Source organism: Erinaceus europaeus, chromosome 3 (genome assembly GCF_950295315.1).
Source record: "Erinaceus europaeus chromosome 3, mEriEur2.1, whole genome shotgun sequence".
NCBI lineage: Eukaryota > Metazoa > Chordata > Mammalia > Eulipotyphla > Erinaceidae > Erinaceus > Erinaceus europaeus.
Window position 1 is genome coordinate 114,628,628 of NC_080164.1, and position 21,411 is coordinate 114,650,038.

At 41.5% G+C, this 21,411-nt stretch overlaps 1 protein-coding gene across 4 annotated transcripts in view; it reads right to left on the minus strand.

The window, feature by feature from the left end:
- Window positions 1-16,346: 16,346 nt before the first annotated feature.
- Window positions 16,347-21,411, minus strand: part of WDFY3 (WD repeat and FYVE domain containing 3) — a 291,982-nt gene continuing 286,917 nt past the window's right edge. For all 4 annotated transcript variants that reach the window (XM_060187747.1, XM_060187746.1, XM_016189049.2 and 1 more), the window contains one exon: window positions 16,347-19,780. In XM_060187747.1, coding sequence (XP_060043730.1) covers window positions 19,657-19,780 — 124 coding nt within the window. In that variant the 3' untranslated portion in view covers window positions 16,347-19,656. The remainder of the gene's footprint in view (window positions 19,781-21,411) is intronic.

Below are 21,411 nucleotides of genomic sequence, written 5' to 3' on the forward strand. Positions count from 1 at the left end.
CTAAGTTTTTGCCTGAGCCTGACAGCTAATATGCAGGTGAACCCAAGGGGAGATGGTGTCAAAGTTGGAGAAAGGATTAGATAGCTAGATCAGGGAAGAGAATAGCTCCCAAATATGGGGGAAGTATCTAAATATTAACTATAAACCCTATCGATTTGATCTGGGGCCCATAGTCAGCACAGGAGCCTATGTAACCTCCGCATCCCTGTAGGTCTGACCTCACATTCTGTGGTCACAGCTAGGAACGTTCCAGGCTGCAATAATTTCAGGACCCATCTTCCTTGAGTGGTAGATAGCATGTTGTTCAACCTCCCTTCGGAGAATGGAACATTCCCTACCACTGTTGATCCACATTGAGGGCAAGGTCCTACAGGGGCTCACAAAGGGTTCCATTATGTTGTTCCTGGTAGAAATGACCAGTAACAGTGGTGACAGGGATCTGTTAGAGTCTAAGCCCATCATGTCTATGTGGGAATCCCAGGACTCCCTGACTAGGTAGGGCCCCAGGTGATGGGGTGGCCTGGTAGTGACTAAAGAGTCATCATTAAAGTATGCTGGTCTCTGGCTCTTATTCAGTTTTAAAACACATTTTTATATCTTTATGTATTGGATCGAAAAAGCCAGAAATCAAGAGGGAAAAGGGAGAGAGACAAGAGGGACAACTGCAGCTCAGGTTCACCACTCACAAAGCTTCCCCTCTGCAGGTGGGGACTGGGGCCTCTAACCAGGATCCTTGCACATTATAACATTCAACTATTTGTACCACCACCCAACCCTATTACAGTCAGTTGAATGCACATGTCATAAGGACTCAGGTTCAAGCCCTTGGTCCTCACCTATGGGGGGAAGCTTCATACGTGGCAAAAGCAGTGTTGCAGGTATCTCTCTCCATCTCTATCTTCCCCTTCTCTTTCAGTTTCTGTCTCTATCTAAGCAGTCAATCATCCAATCAGCAAAAAAAAAAAAAAAAAAAATACAGTCCCTAAATAAAATTAAAGAGCTGAAAATGTAATCTGGTTCTCTAATATGCACAGATGACATCAGTATCAAAGCAAAAGCATTCTTATGAGCAAGTGAGTGAGTGAGTGATACCACTGATAGTTTAGTCAAAGTCCTCTCTCCACCACGCCTGGCCAGCAGGGAGAGAGCCTTGGGAGTTTGCCCTCAGCTTTCCTCTCCTCTGTATCCAGCCCGAGTATCCATGTTTTCTGCTCAAGAATGTGCAATGTCAAGCTTTAGACAGGACCTAGAAGAATGATACATTTGAAGAGTATTCTTGAGTGATCTAATAGTTTTAATTTCTGTTATCCATACATTTTGGTCACTTTGAATAAATCTCAAAAACCTGTGAAGAAAATGAACAAGAGGAGACTGGGGCTAGGTGATGGTGAACTGACTGAGCACACATGTTGCCATTCGCAAAGACCCAAGACCATAGTTCAAGTCTCTGGATCACACCGGCAACGGGGAACCTTCACAAGGGGTGAAGCAGGTGTGCAGGTGTCTCTCTCCTCCTTTCTCAATTTGTCGGCCCTATTAATTATTAGTTAAAAAAAGAATGAGGGTGGGGGAGTAGCACACCCAGTTGAGCACTTATTACCACATGCAAGGACTGGGGTTTTAGCTCCTGCTCCCCACCTGCAGGGGGGAATTCATGAGCAGTGAAGCAGGTCTGCAGGTGTCTTTCTCTTACCCTCCCATTGTAAAGTAACTTAAAAAGGTATGTGGGTTGGGGCTGCTTGTGGCGCACATAGAAGAATTCACAGGGGGAGCTGGGAACTGGTTTAATCAATACACGGTTTATTAAGGTGAAACAGGTAAAAGGCAAAATAAGCAATTATCATCAAGGGTTAAGCGTATGCTAGGTCTATAAAGTCTGAATATGGTTATCAAAGTTTAGTCCCATAAGATAAACAATTATAAGCTTTGGTAAAGGTTGCTCATGGCTGTAGAGGGGTCTAAAAGTTTACCGGCTAGCAGAGTCACATGTGCTCAGTTCCCAGGAGAAGTAGACATGGTGGATGGATGCCTGGGGCACCTCCGCTGAGAGGCATCTGACCAGAAGAAGCCGCAGCCAAGGAGAGCCCAGAGTTCCGGCTGCTGTCCTTTTAAGTCTATTCAGCCTACCCACAGTGCTTTGCACACCAGCAGTCTGGATTCACCTATAGTCCACCATGCACCTGCGTAGATCACTGTACTCATGTCAGCCTTCTGTTGCCAAAGCTGATGTCACCACTGTGTCAGGGCATATAGCGTCACCACACCCTCCCTTCCCTTCCCCTCTCTCTCTAAGATTTTATTTATTAATGAGAAAGATAGGAGAAAGAAAGAACTAGACATCACTCTGGTACATATGCAGCCGGGGATTGAACTCAGGACCTCATGCTTGAGAGTCCAGTGCTTATTCACTGTGCCATCTCCTGGACCACTCCCCCGTACCTCTTAACTTCTCTCTGTCCTATCTAACACAAAAGTGGAGGGGAGAAAGAAAGAAAGGACCACCAGGGCCAGTGGAGTCCATGGTGTAGGTACACAGCCCCAACAATAACCCTGGTGGCAATAAGAAAAGAAAAATAAATAAAAAAGGAACAAAAGATGTCAGCTAGCACAAGGAAAAAGTTTTGAAGTCATAACAATTATGTATCTTTTCAACATCTTCATTGAAATAATTATTACTATACCATCCTATTGCCTAATGACCACTGAGTTGGTTTCCATTAGTCCTGAATGGTGCCCATTTGAAGTTAACCCCACTCTAATGGTCAGCTTATGGTAACCCCTGACCTGCTTTCTGTTTCAATAAATTTGGCTTTGGTGGGGCCAGAGAGAACATTCACCAGGTAGGGGGTGTGCCTTACCACACAGCCCAGGTTTGACTCTCAGCACCATATGGGAGATGGTCCAGCATTGTGGAGAATCTCTTCCTCTGTCTCCCTGAATGGAAAAACTGGGATCAGCAAAATCACAGCTGTATGAGGTCCTGGCATTGAAAAAACAATTGTCTTTTCATGAGAGTCCATAAAAATGGAATCATACTGGGTAGCGCAGTGGGTTAAGCGCACGTGGTGCAAAGCACAAGGACCAGTGTAAGGATCCCAGTCCGAGCCCCTGGCTCCCCACCTGCAGGGGAGTCGCTTCACAGGAAGTGAAGCAGGTCTGCAGGTGTCTGTCTCTCCTCCTCTCTGTCCTCCCCATCTCTCTTCATTTCGCTCTGTCCTATCTAACAATGATGACATCAACAACTATAATAACTACAACAACAATAAAAAACAAGGGCAACAAAAAGGGAAAAGTAAATTTAAAAAAAATGGAATCATACCATAAGTAGTGTCTTTTGTGGAGCATATTTTTATGTATGTTAGTACTTACTTTCTTTTTTTAAATGGAGAGAGGAAAAAAGACATTTGAAGTACTACTCCACTCACTGCTCATGAAGTTTCCCCCCACCCCTGTAGGTGGAGGACTAGGGGCTTGAACCCAGCTCTGAAGCATTGTAACCTATGTGCTCTACCAGGTGTGCCACCACCCGGGCCCAATACTTTTTTTTTTCATTAATGCTGTATTTGTGGAGACATTTATCAGTTGATTGCCACTTGTATTATTCCTACTTCTCAGAGGGTGGGGGTAGATAGCATAATGGTTATGCAAAGAGACTCATGCCTGAGGTTCCAAAGTCCTAGGCTCAATCCCCCACACCACCATAAACCAGAGTTGAGTAGTGCTCTGGTTAAAAAAATAAAAAAGTTACTGTAAATATTGGTGGGTGTTTCTTTGTGTGGCACACCTATTTTGAGGGGTAGACTTTTAGGGAAAGGAGTGCTGGGCCACATTTATCTTAGCATTACCATTAACAAAATTTAATGTTTTAAAGAAAATCAAAGTGCTCAAAGTGAGGGCAGGGGTAGATAGCATAATGGTTATGCAAAAAGACTTTCATGCCTGAGGGTCCGAGGTCCCAAATTCAATCCCCTGCACCACCATAAACCAGAGCTGATCAGCGCTCTAGTGAAAGAAAAAAAAAAATGTCCAAAGTGACTGCTTAATCTATATCCCCCCACCCCCAGAGGGGTGAACCTCTGGCTTCTGGTGAGAACAGGGCTTGAACCTGAAGCCCTTCAGCCTCAGAGCCCATGTGCAGAGCCACCACAGCAGGTCAGCACTCTGCCATAATCAACATTCCTGCCTGTAGTGCCTAAGGCTTCGTTTTTCACCCCAACTCAGCCTCATACACTTTACTGAGAGCCACTCTGCCAAGTGTGCAGCAAGGCAGGGGTTCGGCTTGCACTTCTGTTGAGCGTTTTTTTTTTTTTGTTGTTGTTGTTGTTTGTTTGTTTTATCGTCCTTAATGAAAAATTTGCTCAATCTTGCATTCATTTTCACATGTTATTTCACACATGAAGAATGTCCTTTCTCTTTGAGGTGGAAGAAATTACAGTGTTTTCTGGGTAGAAATCTCTTACCAAATATACAACTTGAAATATTTTCTCCTAGACTGATTTGACTTTTCCTAAGACTGTTTTGTTCTATTTCCACCAGGGTTATTGCTGGGGCTATAAATCTACTGTTCCCAATGGCCACATCTCCTTTTTTTTTTCTTTCCTTCTTCTCCTCACCCTCCCCCCTCCTTATTTTTAATTGAATAGGACAGAGAGAAGTTGAGAGGGAGAAGAAAAGCTAAAGAGGGAGAAAGACAACTGCTTTACCACTCTTGAAGCTTCTCCCCTGCAGGTGGGTAGTGGGGGCTTGAACCCAGGTCCTTGCACATAGTAACGTACATGTCTTACTGCAGACATCACTAGACAGTCCTGAAAAACAGAGCATACATGACTAGTTGTTTCTTTTTCTTTAAAAGAATTTATTTATTAGAGACAGAAATTGAGAGGGAGAGGGAGGCAGAAAGGGAAAGCGACAGAGAGACCCCTGTAGTCCTGCTTTACTGTTCATAAAGCTTTCCCCTTGAAGGTGAGTAACAGGGGCTTGAGCCTGGGTCCTAACCAATTGTGCCACCACCCGACCCCAAGGAGTTGTTTCTAAAGAGAAGTCAGGGGACTTAAGGGCAGAGCTGGAAAGGAAACTTGACAAGCACTATGTGTTTAGGAGGACCAGGCACCACTGAATCCCTTTCATATGTTAGTGTTTTTTGGGGGAATGATTTTGCAAGAACTCTTTCCACATGTCATCCCCTACATAAATAACTGAAGTTAAGTTCCCTGTTGGGGGTTTTATAAAACACTTGAGTGCATCATTCCTTTTATGTTCAAATTTCCAAATTGATGCAATGTACTGAGACCATACATGTCTAGTACTACACTTCTTACATGTGCTGTCTAATTTCATTTCTTTAAATTATATCTCTGGAGTCAGGTTTCACAATAAAAACTTAACACAGAGAGCAGCTCAAATGCAGAGGTTGCTCACTGTCAGGGTGGTCCACAGGCCAGATGTCATCCTCCTGGCTGGCACAGCATGCAGCTAGGACAGTGGGCCAGAGAAATAGCTCACTTGGATAGTACGTTGTTTGCCGTTCACCCAACGCAGGTTCATGCCTGGGCCCCCTCCACTGAAGTGAAAGAAGCTTTGGTGCTGTGCTTTCTTTCTGTCTCCACTATGCTTTCTATGGAAAAATGTCATCCCAGAGTGAAGCCTTGGAAATAACAAAACTTAACATCTGCTGCTATGAACACATAGGTGTACATACATAGATCACTCTGGATGGGTATGCTTGCTTTATTAGCCTAGATCCCCAGGAGAGGGATTTCTAGGTCATTGGGTTGGTCAATTTCTAGACTTCTGAGTTCTCCAGACTGCTCTCCACAGGCTGGAGCAGGTGGGTTCCTTTACCTTCACAACCTAGCACAATTTCTGACAGCCCAAATTTGGAAGCAATGTGGGTGTCCAACAACAGATGAATGGCTAAAAGAATTGATATATATTGGAGTAGGGCACCAAAGTAAAAATCTCTGGGTGGAGGGTGCGAGTAGATGTTCAGCTTCATTGGGGGTGGGTGGGTAGAGATTGGGACATAGCCCTTTGGTGGTGGAAAGGGTGTTAAATTGTAGTCTCATAAATCACTATTTAAATTAATGAGAGGGGAAAAATGATTGAATGTCTTAAACCTTTTAATACAATGACCATAGGCTGAGTATATGTTCCTTCAATCTAAGCACTTAAGACTCCAAACAAGTAACTATTCTGAATTTTAACAGTGGTCTCTAATTGTTAAAACATTTCTAATAATGACTTGTTCTTTGAAATACGGATTTTTCTAAAAGCTTAGACCAGGGAGAAAAGAAGCATCTTGTTACGTTACTTTATAAGACATAGCTATGTATACTGTCAAAGGACATAAATTATGGTGATGTCATGTATGATACAGCAAACCTTAACAATGGAATCTTCAAAGTTAAGCCAACTGCCAAATAATTTGATTATAGCAGTAACTATTGCCTTCTTAAACCCTAAGACAGCAGGAACCTCCCGCTTTCTCTATAAAGCCCATATTTTCCCCAATCCTGGAGCCTCTAAGGGTGGGGCTCACCTTCCTGCATGCTTCTCTCAATTCACACCAAATGATACTCCATCTGCTGATCCCAACCCAGTCAATGCAACGCGTATCACCTCAGCATGCTTCACTTCAGACTGTGTCCAGAGACATCAGGTGTGGAATGTCAAACCTTCAGCCTCATTACTAGGGTGAGATCTTTCCTTTCTCATAGAATTCTCTAATTCCATTTCAGGTGGTTCACTTCCTAACAAGCCTCCAGAACTATAGACCAGGTCCCATGAGATAGGGCACATGTATCCATAAATTAGGGCAAAATATATACCTGAAAGCAAAAGTGCACAATAGCCTGCACTGAGTCAATAAATGAAGCAAGCAAGTAGAAAGACCTAAAAAGACACTATAAAGTTCCTAATGAAATAGTTTCTACTTAGACCTCAATATCCTTCTCACCTATTTCCTATTAACGTTCCCCTCAGTCATTCCAAAGCTATCAAAGTAAGGACTACAAAAGCTGAATAAGGGCAAGAAATTGGCACACTTTAATGATGACTCTTTAGTCACTATCAGGCCACCCTATCATCTGGGGCCCTAGTTGGGGAGTCCTGAGATTCCCACACAGACATGATGGGCCTAGACCTAGAATAAACCCCTTTCTCCATTGTCACTGGTCATCTCCATTAGGAACAACACAAGAGACCCCTTTGTGGGCCCCCATAGGACCTTGCCTTCAATATGGATCAACACCAGTAGAGAATGATCCATCCTCTGAAGGGAGGCTGGATAACATACTCTATCTACCACCTGAGGAAGATGGGTCCTGAAATGGGGGCAGCTTGGAACATTCCTACTCATCACAGAATGTGAGCTCAGACCTACAGGGATGCAGAGGTCACATAGGTTCCTAAGCTGAATATGGGCCCCAGATCAAATCAATGGGGTCTACAGTCAACACTATTTGTACACCTTTCCCATATTTGGAGCTACTCTCTTCCCTGATCCTGCTTTCTAGTTGTCCTGTGTTCCTGAAACCCACACGCTGAGCCTGTGGCCCCAGAGGAAATGGCAAGGAGTGTTCATTTCTTCTTCTTTTTTTTTTTTTTTAAGATTTTATTTATTTATTTATGAGAAATGATAGGAGAGAAAGAACCAGACATCACTCTGGTACATGTGCTGCCGGGGATTGAACTCAGGACCTTATGCTTGAGAATCCAAAACCTTAACCACTGTGCCACCTCCTACACCATAGGAGTGTTCATTCCTTATGCTAAAATGTAAGGTTTCAAATAAAAATTCTGATTTTGGAGAAAAAACAATTGGTATTCACAGTGAGTGTGACTTCAGCTGATACTCTGTATGATATATGAAATTTTTAAATATATAAGAATATGAATCGGCAGATCGCTTTCTCTCCTCTCCTCTCCTCTCCTCTCCCGGATCAACTAGGAATACCAAAGGAGACCACCCGGACCGAAACAAGACAGGACTAGAATGACCACAGAAACCCAGTAAATCACCCGTGAGTACAAACACGCGTGGCTGGTGACAGAGAGGAGAGAGAGGCCTAAGGAGAGATTAAGTGACTGCTAACAGTTCGACAGTTTGTCAGTGGAGACACCACCTCCAGTCTGCTCCACCAACAAGGGGACAGCTGAAGGGAGGAAAGGACTCCCCAGAGACTCACCAAGTACAACTCTGAGTCTCCATTGCTACTACCCTCAGAATCTGGAGCAGCAACAGGGAGGGCACAGAGATCTAACCGGGAAACTCAGGAGAAGACCTATACCTCGGTGGCATAGCTGAAGGGCTGTGAAAGTCTCTTTGCATAACCACTGGATTATCTCTGCCACACCCTGCTTTATCTCTTGGTCAGCAGTCATTGATTAAGCCAAGAAGCCTATTGATAGTTTAAAAGCCCTCAGGCTACCATAGCCTACAGGGGGAAAAAAAAAGGCTTTTACACCACTGAACTCCAACTCAGGGATTGAAAAACCTCTTAACTTATATAAAATGGTTAAAACAACAAGAAAAAATAATGGAGACTCAAACCAGGACAAGAGTCCAGCTAAAAGTCCTCCAGAGGGCGAAGCACAAAACAACGAGTTCAACATCCAAACATTAGCTAAGGAAATAATAACAGGAGTGAGTAAAGAATTTGAAAAAATTGTAATCAGAACTGCAGGAACAACAAATGAGAATATGGAAGAAAATTCTAATAATCTCATGGTTATTAGAGAGCTGAAAGCTGAAATTGCTGAGCTAAGAAGGCAACTAGCTGAACAAGCTAAAACAGTATCAGAGCAGGGCAACAAAATAGATGAACTCCAGAAAGCAGTAGAGGGCAGAGAGAATAGAATCAGTGAGGCTTAAGACAGAATTAGCAAGATTGAAGATGAATTAGAGACAACTAAAGAAGAAGTAAGAGATCTCAAAAAGAGATTAAGAGATGCTGAAAACAACAACAGAGTCCTATGGGATGACTTCAAAAGAAACAATATACGCATTATTGGCTTACCAGAGGAAGAAAGAGAAGGGGAGGAAGAAAGCGTTCTCCAGGCCATAATAGCTGAAAATTTCTCTAGTCTAGACAACACCAAAGACATAAAGATTCAAGAAGCCCAGAGGGTCCCAAACAGAATTAACCCAGACCTAAAGACACCAAGACATGTCATACTTAGATTGGAAAGGAATAAGGATAAAGAAAGGATCCTCAAGGCTGCAAGAGAAAAACAAAGAGTCACCTACAAAGGAAAACCCATAAGATTAGCAGCAGACTTCTCCATACAAACACTACAGGCCAGAAGAGAATGGCAAGATATCTATCGAGTGCTCAATGAGAAAGGCTTTCAGCCAAGAATACTATATCCTGCTAGATTGTCATTCAGACTAGATGGAAGCATCAAAACCTTCTCAGACAAGCAACAGTTGAAGGAAGCAACCATCACCACGCCTGCCTTGAAAGAAGTTCTGAAAGGTTTCCTATAACCAAACAGACTACCACAAATAGAACATACATCAAAACACTCTAAAACTCTACAAGAATGGCGTTAAAATATCTTCAATCTTTGATATCAATAAATGTGAATGGCCTGAATTCACCTATTAAAAGACACAGAGTAGGAAGACGGATCAGAAAACACAACCCAACAATATGTTGTCTACAGGAAACTCACCTAACGCAACAAGACAAACACAGACTTAAAGTGAAAGGATGGAAAACTATCATTCAAGCCAATGGCCCACAAAAAAGGGCAGGAACAGCTATTCTCATATCTGACATGATAGACTTTAAAATACATAAGATTAAAAAAGATAGGAATGGACACTACTTAATGCTCAGAGGATCAGTCAATCAAGAGGACTTAACAATTATTAATATCTATGCACCCAATGAGAAGCCATCTAAATACATCAAACTTCTACTGAAAGAGCTACAGCAATATATTAACAGTAACACAATCATAGTAGGGGACTTCAACATCCCACTATCTCAACTTGACAGATCATCCAGGAAGAAAATCTGTAAAGACATAAGGGAGCTAAATGAAGAGATAGATAAACTAGAACTATTGGACATTTTCAGAGTCATTCATCCCAAGAAACTGGAATACACATTTTACTCAAATCCACATGGATCATTCTCAAGGATAGACCATATGTTAGGCCACAAAGACAGCATCAGCCTATTCAAGAGCACTGAAATCATCCCAAGCATCTTCTCAGACCACAGTGGAATTAAACTAACACTTAACAATCAACAAAAGATTAGTAACAGTGCCAAAATGTGGAAGCTCAACAGTACACTTCTTAACAACTTCTGGGTCAAAGAGGAAATCAAGGAAGAAATCAAAATGTTTCGAGAGTTCAATGAAAATGAAGACACAAGCTATCAAAATATTTGGGACACAGCTAAAGCAGTCCTAAGAGGGAAGTTCATAGCTATACAAGCACACATTAGGAAACAAGAAAAGGCACAAATAAACAGCCTGATTGCACATCTTAAAAACCTAGAAGAAGAACAACAAAGGAACCCTAAAGCAACCAGAAGGACAGAAATTACTAAAGTTAGGGCAGAAATAAATAACATTGAGAATAGGAAAACCATACAAAAGATCAATGAAAGTAAATGTTGGTTCTTCGAAAGAGTAAACAAAATCGACAAACCTTTAGCCAGACTCACAAAACAAAAAAGGGAGAAGACCCAAATAAATTGGATAGTAAATGAAAGAGGAGATATCACAACAGACATTGCAGAAATTCAACATATCATGCGAGGCTTCTATGAACAACTATATGCCACCAAGTTAGAGAACCAGGAAGAAATGAATGATTTCCTAGATACCTACCAACTTCCAAAACTAAGTAAAGAGGAAGTGGATAACATGAACAGGCCCATCACAGCTAATGAAATTGAAACAGTTATCAAAAATCTTCCCAAAAATAAAAGTCCTGGACCAGATGGTTTTACAAATGAATTCTACAAAACCCTCAAAGAAGAACTAATACCTCTACTTTTAAAAGTCTTCCAGAAGATTGAAGACACTGGAATACTCCCTGCCAGCTTCTATGAAGCCAACATCACCCTGATACCAAAAGCAGACAGGGACACAACCAAAAAAGAAAACTACAGACCAATATCTCTGATGAACATAGATGCGAAAATATTGAACAAAATTCTAGCCAACCGGATACAGCAGTATATCAAAAAGATTGTTCATCATGACCAAGTGGGGTTTATCCCAGTCATGCAAGGTTGGTTTAATATACGTAAATCAATCAATGTGATCCACCACATCAACAAAAGCAAGACCAAAAACCACATGGTCATATCAATAGATGCAGAGAAAGCCTTTGACAAAATACAACATCCCTTTATGATCAAAACACTACAAAAAATAGGAATAGATGGAAAATTCCTGAAGATAGTGGAGTCTATATATAGCAAACCTACAGCCAACATCATACTCAATGGTGAAAAACTGGAAGCCTTTCCCCTCAGATCAGGTACTAGACAGGGCTGCCCACTATCACCATTACTATTCAACATAGTGTTGGAAGTTCTTGCCATAGCAATCAGGCAGGAGCAAGGAATTAAAGGAATACAGATTGGAAGAGAAGAAGTCAAACTCTCCTTATTTGCAGATGACATGATAGTATACATGGAAAAACCTAAGGAATCTAGCAAGAAGCTTTTGGAAATCATCAGGCAATACAGTAAGGTGTCAGGCTATAAAATTAACATTCAAAAGTCAGTGGCATTCCTCTATGCAAACACTAAGTTAGAAGAAATTGAAATCCAGAAATCAGTTCCTTTTTCTATAGCAACAAAAACAATAAAATATCTAGGAATAAACCTAACCAAAGAAGTGAAAGACTTGTATACTGAAAATTATGAGTCACTACTCAAAGAAATTGAAAAAGACACAAAGAAGTGGAAAGATATTCCATGTTCATGGGTTGGAAGAATTAACATCATCAAAATGAATATATTACCCAGAGCCATCTACAAATTTAATGCTATCCCCATCAAGATCCCAAGCACATTTTTTAGGAGAATAGAACAAATGCTACAAATGTTTATCTGGAACCAGAAAAGACCTAGAATTGCCAAAACAATCTTGAGAAAAAAGAACAGAACCGGAGGCATCACACTGCCAGGTCTCAAACTATATTATAGGGCCATTGTGATCAAAACTGCTTGGTACTGGAACATGAACAGACACACTGACCAGTGGAATAGAATTGAGAGCCCAGAAATGAGGCCCCACACCTATGGACATCTAATCTTTGACAAAGGGGCCCAGACTATTACATGGGGAAAGCAGAGTCTCTTCAACAAATGGTGTTGGAAACAATGGGTTGAAACATGCAGAAGAATGAAGCTGAACCACTGTATTTCACCAAATACAAAAGTAAATTCCAAGTGGATCAAGGACTTGGATGTTAGACCAGAAACTATCAGATACTTAGAGGAAAATATTGGAAGAACTTTTTTCCGCATAAATTTTAAAGACATTTTCAATGAAACGAATCCAATTACAAGGAAGACTAAGGCAAGTATAAACCTATGGGACTACATCAAATTAAAAAGCTTCTTCACAGCAAAAGAAACCACTACCCAAATCAAGAGACCCCTCACAGAATGGGAGAAGATCTTTACATGCCATACATCAGATAAGAGTTTAATAACCAACATATATAAAGAGCTTACCAGACTCAACAACAAGACAACAAATAACCCCATCCAAAAATGGGGGGAGGAATTGGACAGAATATTTACCACAGAAGAGATCCAAAAGGCCGAGAAACACATGAAAAAATGCTCCAAGTCTCTGATTGTCAGAGAAATGCAAATCAAGACAACAATGAGATATCACTTCAGTCCTGTGAGAATGTCACACATCAGAAAAGGTAACAGCAGCAAATGCTGGAGAGGATGTGGGGTCAAAGGAACCCTCCTGCACTGCTGGTGGGAATGTCAATTGGTCCAACCTCTGTGGAGAACAGTCTGGAGAACTCTCAGAAGGCTAGAAATGGACTTACCCTATGACCCTGCAATTCCCCTCCTGGGGATATAGCCTAAGGAACCCAACACATCCATCCAAAAAGATCTGTGTACACATATGTTCTTGGCAGCACAATTTGTAATAGCCAAAACCTGGAAGCAACCCAGGTGTCCAACAACAGATGAGTGGCTGAGCAAGTTGTGGTATATATACACAATGGAATACTACTCAGCTCTAAAAAATGGCGACTTCACCGTTTTCAGCCGATATTGGATGGACCTTGAAAAAATCATGTTGAGTGAAATAAGTCAGAAACAGAAGGATGAATATGGGATGATCTCACTCTCAGGCCGAAGTTGAAAAACAAGATTAGAAAAGAAAACACAAGTCGACCCTGAAATGGAATTGGAGTATTACACCAAAGTAAAAGACTCTGGGGTGGGTGGGTGGGTGGGGAGAATACAGGTCCATGAAAAATGATGAATGAAATAGTGGGGGTTGTATTGCTAAATGGGAATCTGGGGAATGTTATGCATGTAAAAAAAAAAAAAAAAAAGAAGTAGAAACGCAAAGCAGAAATTGACTGAGTTTGGAGTATGGCACCAAAGTAAGAAAGCAGAAGTATACTAGAGTTTGCAGTGAGTACCTCCCTAATACTTCCTCTCCACTTTTCCAAGCTTTGGGTCCATGATTGCTCAACAATTTGTTTGGCTTTGTATGTTAACTCTCTTTTCAGTCACCAGGTTCCAGGTGTCATCAGGATGCCGGCCAGACTTCCCTGGATTGAAGACACCACCAATGTGTCCTGGAGCTCAGCTTCCCCAGAGACCCATCCTACTAGGGAAAGAGAGAGGCAGACTGGGAGTATGGACCGACCAGTCAACGCCCATGTTCAGCGAGGAAGCAATTACAGAAGCCAGACCTTCTACCTTCTGCAACCCTCAATGACCCTGGGTCCATGCTCCCAGAGGGATAGAGAATGGGAAAGCTATTGGGGGAGGGGGTGGGATATGGAGATTGGGCGGTGGGAATTGTGTGGAGTTGTACCCCTCCTACCCTATGGTTTTGTTAATTAATCCTTTCTTAAATAAAAAAATAAATAAAATAAAATGGACTAATTAAAAAAAAAAAAGAATATGAATCAACCCTTGGGAGATCTACATATATCCGCGTTATTAACGTGATTCACTACTGCAGTGAGCCTGCATTTTCTAAGTAACCAATACATGCTAATAATTACTTATCTGTCAAAATAACAATGTGAAAGACCACTGGACTAGAAGTTTAGTGATAGGCACAGATGTTATAATCAGTCTTTAAGAAAGTTTTATTTTGAAAAAACAATGATCTGAATAGGATACTAAAAATATTCTCTTTTCTTACTTCTTACCTACACTTGGCAGCACAGCAAAGGACTCTAAAGGGGAGAAACAGGAGGGGGTAGAGGGGACATGGGAAATAAAACATAAATAAAAAGAGAGGGGTGGGGGACATGGGGAATTCAGTGCAGATGCTGGAGGATTTAAGTTGGCAATGGAAGTAGTGTCACAGGGACTTAAGAAACTGCACTCAGGTGACAACTGTCTTGTAAATTGTTATTTCACCAATAAATTGATTTTGGGGGAAAAATCCATATTCCAACCACATACCTGTGTGAAGCTGGGTTTCTTCATATGCTTAAGTGTCAGCCAAGAATGAATGTGGACACAAACAGAACTCCACCTGTATTTGATGAAGCCAGACATCTGAGGTGATTTGCAGGATTACAAACCAACTCCACTCTCTTCATGAAATTTACCGCACTGGCAAAAGCTTCTCACAGAAATAGGTAATTCATGCTAAGATATAACTGTTATTTTAAATTGACTGTAAATGCCTCCGCAGACACTACTCTTAAATTCTCAAGTTTTCATTGCGGAACAAAGCCCATTAATAAAAGGACTTTCAGAGTTTTTAAAGACCAAAAGGTCCTGAAAGCAAACAGCTGAAGCAGCACAATCTTAGGTCTTTCTATTCTCACGGGCAGCTGCTGACTCAGAGCCTCCCCTCCCCCCCATACTGAGGTTGCTTAAACAAAGAGATGAAGCCTCAGTCTTTAAATCCCTTTCCAGCACTAATGATAACACAGAGCTCCCTTTGGAAAGTGAAATTTGACTTGGTGCCATTTCTAGCAAAGGTGAAGGAGCTTTGTCAACGGAGAAATTAGAATAGCAATAAAGTAAATAAGGTTAAGCACAAGTTCCAGTGGACTGTGGGGGAAGATAGCATCATGGTTATGCAAAGAGACTCGCATGCCTGAGGCTCTGAACTCCCAGGTTCAAGCCCCCATACCACCATAAACCTGAGCTGAGCAGTGCTCTGGTTAGAGTTGCTGCTACTGAGAATCCATGGGGCCACCAGAACTGAGTTGTTTTACATGAAAGAACTGGAAGGGCCCTAGATTTTATCACTTACCAGTGACTTTTCTTTCTTTTTTTTTTTTTTTTGTAGGAACCATTATTGTCTTAAATATTTTTGTCCTTCCTCTTTCTTCACCCTTTACAGCTGAGTGGCCTTCAAGTGGTAGCTATAATGAATACATTATCCACGACTTTGGAATTCTGCTGTTCCAACTTAAAGTGGAATTTCCGTTAATATCATTAGAAAGAAGAAAAGTCAAATCACTAGAATGGTTCACACCTAAGTGTTTTCTGTACTCTCCTTTACTGGGGTGGTAGTTTTTAAAACCAAGTAACATAGTGGTAATAAAAATGAACTTGTGAGTTCAGATATCCTGGCACAGGAGATTAAGTTGGGAAGACTAGCTAGCTGATGACAAGAGGCTCTGGCATTCCTAGAAAGGGAAGAGGACCAGGAATACCTGATATGGATACATCAGAGGCAGAATGTCTGTGAACACACACACACACACACACACACACACACACACACATACACACTTACTTTACAGATACTTACTTTTCACACCATGATGGCTAGAGAATAAACTAAACTCAGAAAAAGAGCCCAAAGTATCTGAAAACTTTTCCCACTGGCCCCTTTGAGTTTGAGGGGATTGCTTCCTGAACCCAATTGCCTCCCTGTGGCATCCACACCCTCACCAGCCCTCAGGAGCAACACTGGAAGTCAGAATGCAGGAAACCAGGTCTTTCAAGGTGGGTCAAACTAGAACTCAAAACAGAACCTGACAGCCAACATCTCTGCAAAAAAGATCTTAAGCAGGTGCTTCCAAAAAACTTATCTAGCATTAGAAAAGAAGTAACACAGGACTTAGGGAGTGATAAAGACCTCAGTTTTGTTCTGCTTTTCCTTCCCTGATGAATGAGCTTCAAAACAACTTTTCTTGTTTTGGGGTGGTAAGTAGTAGGCATTTATTTGAAATGAAAAAAAGTACCTGGACTACGGCATTTAATCATGTAATTGTGTTACTCTACCTTTTTGCATCAGAGACAGGTATACAATGAACATTCAGTTATCACAGATTGCACACTAGATAGTAATTCTTCAGGCCTTTTACATAACCACCAAAGAACAGATATTGGATTCTGCAGTATAGTACAAAAGTCCACAATCAATCCAGTCTTAGCCAGTATCTTCAGTTTACTTCTGTTGCTGTACAAATAATTGGCCATTACTAGGGCTTACAAGTTAATAACAGGACAAAAAAAATATACATTGCACTGACACAAAAAGTCAGCTGTGTTAATAGTCATGCAACAAGTAACCAAACTTGCTGAAATTAAAAATACTTTCTAAAAACAGTTTTAACGGCATAAATATTTTATACACAGTTCATTTACCAAAACAAAATGTATTTAAATGATACAAAGCAAAAATAAGTTTCTACCAACTTTATACATAAGAAAGTGCAAAATAACTTATCTAGAGTGTTCTGCTATTATCCAGATGGAAGGCTGCTATGGGCAGCTATTCTCTTTAAAAGCATGACATTAAGATCCACATGACACACAGATGTTAGAATATACGGATGACTATATGGATAGATGCATGGATGGATGGATGGATGAACAGACGACAAAGATCAGGCAGCAGCCTTGTGAGGTACTCTGAGAAAGAATACAGACCACACAAAGGTGGGTATACATGCTGAGAATATGTGGTGGTAAACGAATAGACACAGAACACAGAAAGACAGAGAAACAGTTCATGTATGTGAGTGTACTTGTGTGAGTGAGTGAGTGGTGGTTTCTGTATTAGGAGCAAGAAAGAAGAGACCCCACTGAACAAAACAGTTGCCCACAGCACCAGCTGCCAGAGGAAATACTATCACGAGGGTTTTGGTTTCCACCTTCTAGATATGGAAGTTGTGTGGGGAAGTTAAAAAGTGTTCCATCCCATATAACAGCATAATCACGTAGAGGAACAGCCTTTAAGTAACTACATACACACATTCATATGTTCAAGTCTTAAAAGAACACCTCTGCTATTGGGTTGGGGTGAACATGGTTCATGGACAAAGAGGGGGACGTTTCTTTTAAAATGTGTAGAATAACACTGCTACAACTCATCTGGTAGGGCCAGGTGGGGCGAAGCCCACGACTGACTATGACAGCACAGTTTGCAACTGTGGGGACAGCCAGCATTGTTTATTTGGGTTGATTGAGGATGATAGTTAGGATGGGAGGGGGAGTGTGGGGAGGTGTGAGACACAGAAGGGAAAACAGAACACGACTCTTCAAGTTTAAGTATGAATGCCAACAATCCTTTTATTCACATGAGTCTCTGAACTTTTAGAAATGGAAGTGTTTTAATCAATTTTGATATGTAATCAGAAAGAGACTGTAGGCTCAAACTTAGGTAAATAAAGGTTTAAATTTAGTTAAGCATAAGGCACTAAAGCAGCCTTTATATTTTTTTCTTGGAGACCTAGTTATCAGGAAGAACAAATTTGTTCTTAAGCTGGTTTCAGCCCATTAGGTACAAGGTTAGTACTGTCCCAATGCCTAGTTTTGAATGCATGTGCATATATGTGCATTTTTAGTGCATATGTGTGCCTGTCACCAGGGCCTACAGATGAACAGTTGGGAAAGCCAAAGCCATTGTCCTTTGCACGTTTCCTCTGAGAGGCTGTGAAGGCCTGTCCTTCCTTTCTTGGGCCACCAATGATTTTGCATTTTTCAAATCACAGGGCTTTTAGAATTGTTCCATAATAGTATCACTAAATATCTGAAAATGTTAAAATCTAGATTAGTTGTTTCATATATATATATACATATGTATATTGTACATAACACACGTTTTAAAAAATTCCACCACCAAAGCCTTTTCCCTGTAAACTAAAGTCCTCTCTAAGCCCCACCAGCTCTAGTCTCCCTGGATTTGTGTGTTCTGTACCCAACTAGTAGAACAAATTAAATAACTAAATATTAAAATACTGTAATTATATTTATAGTAAAAACAAAAAAATAGACATCGGTACAGTATAAATCTCACTGTTTTCAGGTAGATGGCATTAAATGGGAAAGGTTACTTTTAAGCAGTTCTGACATGATCCAGTTTCACAACAAGGTTTCTATGTGAGTCCTGTACACCTTCTTCTCCTCTTCCGTCTTCATCTCCTTCGTCTTCCACCCTTTTCCAAAAATAAGCTCTAGTAGGACGTCAGTGTCACCGAAGACACATGCTTCTTATGTTCTATGCAGGAGAAGCTAATTTGGGTTACATGCAAAGAGAATCCCGGGAGCTGAGGCAGGCTGTGTCCTGCACTGCATCCGTCCCCTGGCCGCTGCTATGCGATGCTAAGAAGGGAAGCCAGGTCCAAGCAGCTGTCCAGGCTCAGGCTGACATGGGGCCATGTGGTACAAGAACAACACTGAGGTGGTGTGGAGCCAGATGCAAGATGCCCAGTTGGTTCCCACTTACCTTACAGCCGGGCTCATCCTCCCACACTGTTTCTTAAACAAGGTCCGTGCTATTTTGGTTATTAGCCTAGTTTAAATGGAGATACACTGTGGGCAACTTGAAAGAAAGGACATCAGGCACACAGGCTGTGTTTGAAGTGGGGGTGGGGGGGGGAGGACCACAGATAATGTCTGTGACAATTAAAAAAAAGCATTTAATTGACTGGTGAGAGGTGTCAGACAAACTGTAAGTAGTGGTTTAGTTTTAAGTTTCATGTTACAGGCAGTTAAGCCCTCACCTAGAAAAAAAGGCCTTTATACTTATTTACAATATACACAGTTACTTGCAAAGAAGTCAGATTTACAACCATTTTCTGAAAAGCCTTTTTCTGTGGGTGGTGTTGGTTTTTTCAAATAAGGATGAGTCACTCTACAAAAAAAAAAAAAAATGAAGGAAGAAAGAAACCCAGAAAAGACAGCTAACAAGTGAGAATGTTCTCTTGGAGACAGCTGTCATGAACAGGGGGAAGCGGGGGCTGGGAATGATATTCCTGGGAGCCACCTCATCCTCTTCTGGTGCCGTTCACCTGATTTGCATCTGTCTGCCCCATGCCTGTACTCTACACCTGTTTCTTCAATGATCCCTTTGAATTCAACGCTTCAGACACGTGGTATGAAGAGATGTGTAAACGGAGACTGTTTTGCTGCCTCCCAAGATGCGAGCTGTAGTAGGGGGATTGGGAAGGAGTCTGGGGACCACGTACTGTGGTCCAGCTTGCTGAAATCCTCAGCAATTCCGAGGCCCATCTTCTGTACCCCTCTCGTGCTGTAAGTTATAGTAACAGTTCTGACAGACGCGGACCGGGGAAGAGATTTTCAAGCGCTTGATTTCTGACTGGAACCGACTGCACCTGAGAAAAGGCAACATCAAGGTGTTATAGGTCTTCTCCGTGTTTGCTCGTTCTGCCCATTAACATCATCGGGAAACAAAATGTTCAGCTTACAGTGAGGGCCAAGGACCGCATGGCAACTCTGCCATTCAGCTGAGCAGAGCCCCAAAGGAATGTCGTGCTATTTGTTTTAGTCTAACGTCAAGAGGGCTATATCAGGCCCAGGCAAGCTGTTTGATTGAATCTGGAATTTTTTTTTTCTACCTAGATTATTGGGTCTGCCATGATGAATCTGCTCCTAGTGGTTTTTTTTTTTTTTTCCCCAACAGAGAAAGAAACTGAGTAGAAAGGGGAGATAGAGGGACAGAGAGAAAGACAGACACCTCAAGGACTGTTTCATCACTTGTGAAGCTTCCCTCTTGCAGGTGGGGACTAGGGGTTTGAACCAAGTACATTACTTTGCACATGGTAATGTGTATGCTACCCAGTGCACCACCTCCTGGCCCTTAGAACTACATTAAAAATGATTTTTTAAAAATTATCTTTACTTATTTACTGGATAGAGACAGCCAGAAATCAAGAGAGAAGGGGGTGACAGGGTAAGAGACAGAGAGACACCCGCAACGCTGCTTCACCCTCACAAGGGTTTCTCCCTGCAGGTGGGAACTGGGGATAGAGACAGAGAGAAATTGAGAGGGGAGGGAGGAACTAGAAAGGGAGAGAGAGAGACAACTGTAGCCCTGCTTCACAACTCGTGAAGCTTTCCTTCTGCGGGTGGGGACCAGGGACTTGAACCTGGGTCCTAGCACATTGTAATGTGAACACCTAACCTGGTGTGTGACAGCTTTTTAACTCTAGGCTTGTAGTGTTTTCAATGTTCTCTGGACACTTTCACTGTTAGATTTCATGAAAGAAATACAATTCACATTCTAGCCTTGTGAGAATTCCATATTCAAGGTCACACATTGTCTTGTTCTAGGAATGAGAATCCTTTTAAAAGAATCAATCTCTTACAATATATTAATAGTATACTCCAAGGAATTCTGTCAAGATAAACCAGAACATTTGGACCACACAGAAAAGCCAAAGTACCTGTTTGTGATGAAGTGATAAGAGGGTATCTAAAACAGAGTATTTAGAAACCCAGAGGAACATGATAGACACTGATGTATCTTTTAAAAATGGGCAGAAAGTTTTCTGCCCAAAGAAAAAGTTCATGGAAAGCATTGACCTATCTCCCTTACTTATAGAGTTTGAGGACCAGCCAACCCTGCATTGATGGGATGACTTCCCAGCTCTGCAGGTCCTTGACTTCATTCTTTTTCTTTTTATTTATTTACTAGTATTTATTGAAAGACTGAAACTGAGACCAGAGCAATGCTCTGGCATCAAAACTGGGGTTTGAGGTTCAGTGCATACCCTGTGTTCTGTTACCACTAAGCTGTCTCCTCTGCCTGCATTTCATCATTTTGTTAAGTGAAAAAAAAAATATTAATTTTTAATGACTTTTAAAAATGTAGTTCTGAGGGCCACATGATGATGTACATGTTTCAATGTGCAACTTATAGTTAGAAAACCTCAGGCTCCCATAGCCTACAGAGAAGAAAAAAAAAAAAAAGAGGCTTTTAAATCACTGAGCTCCAACTCAGGGA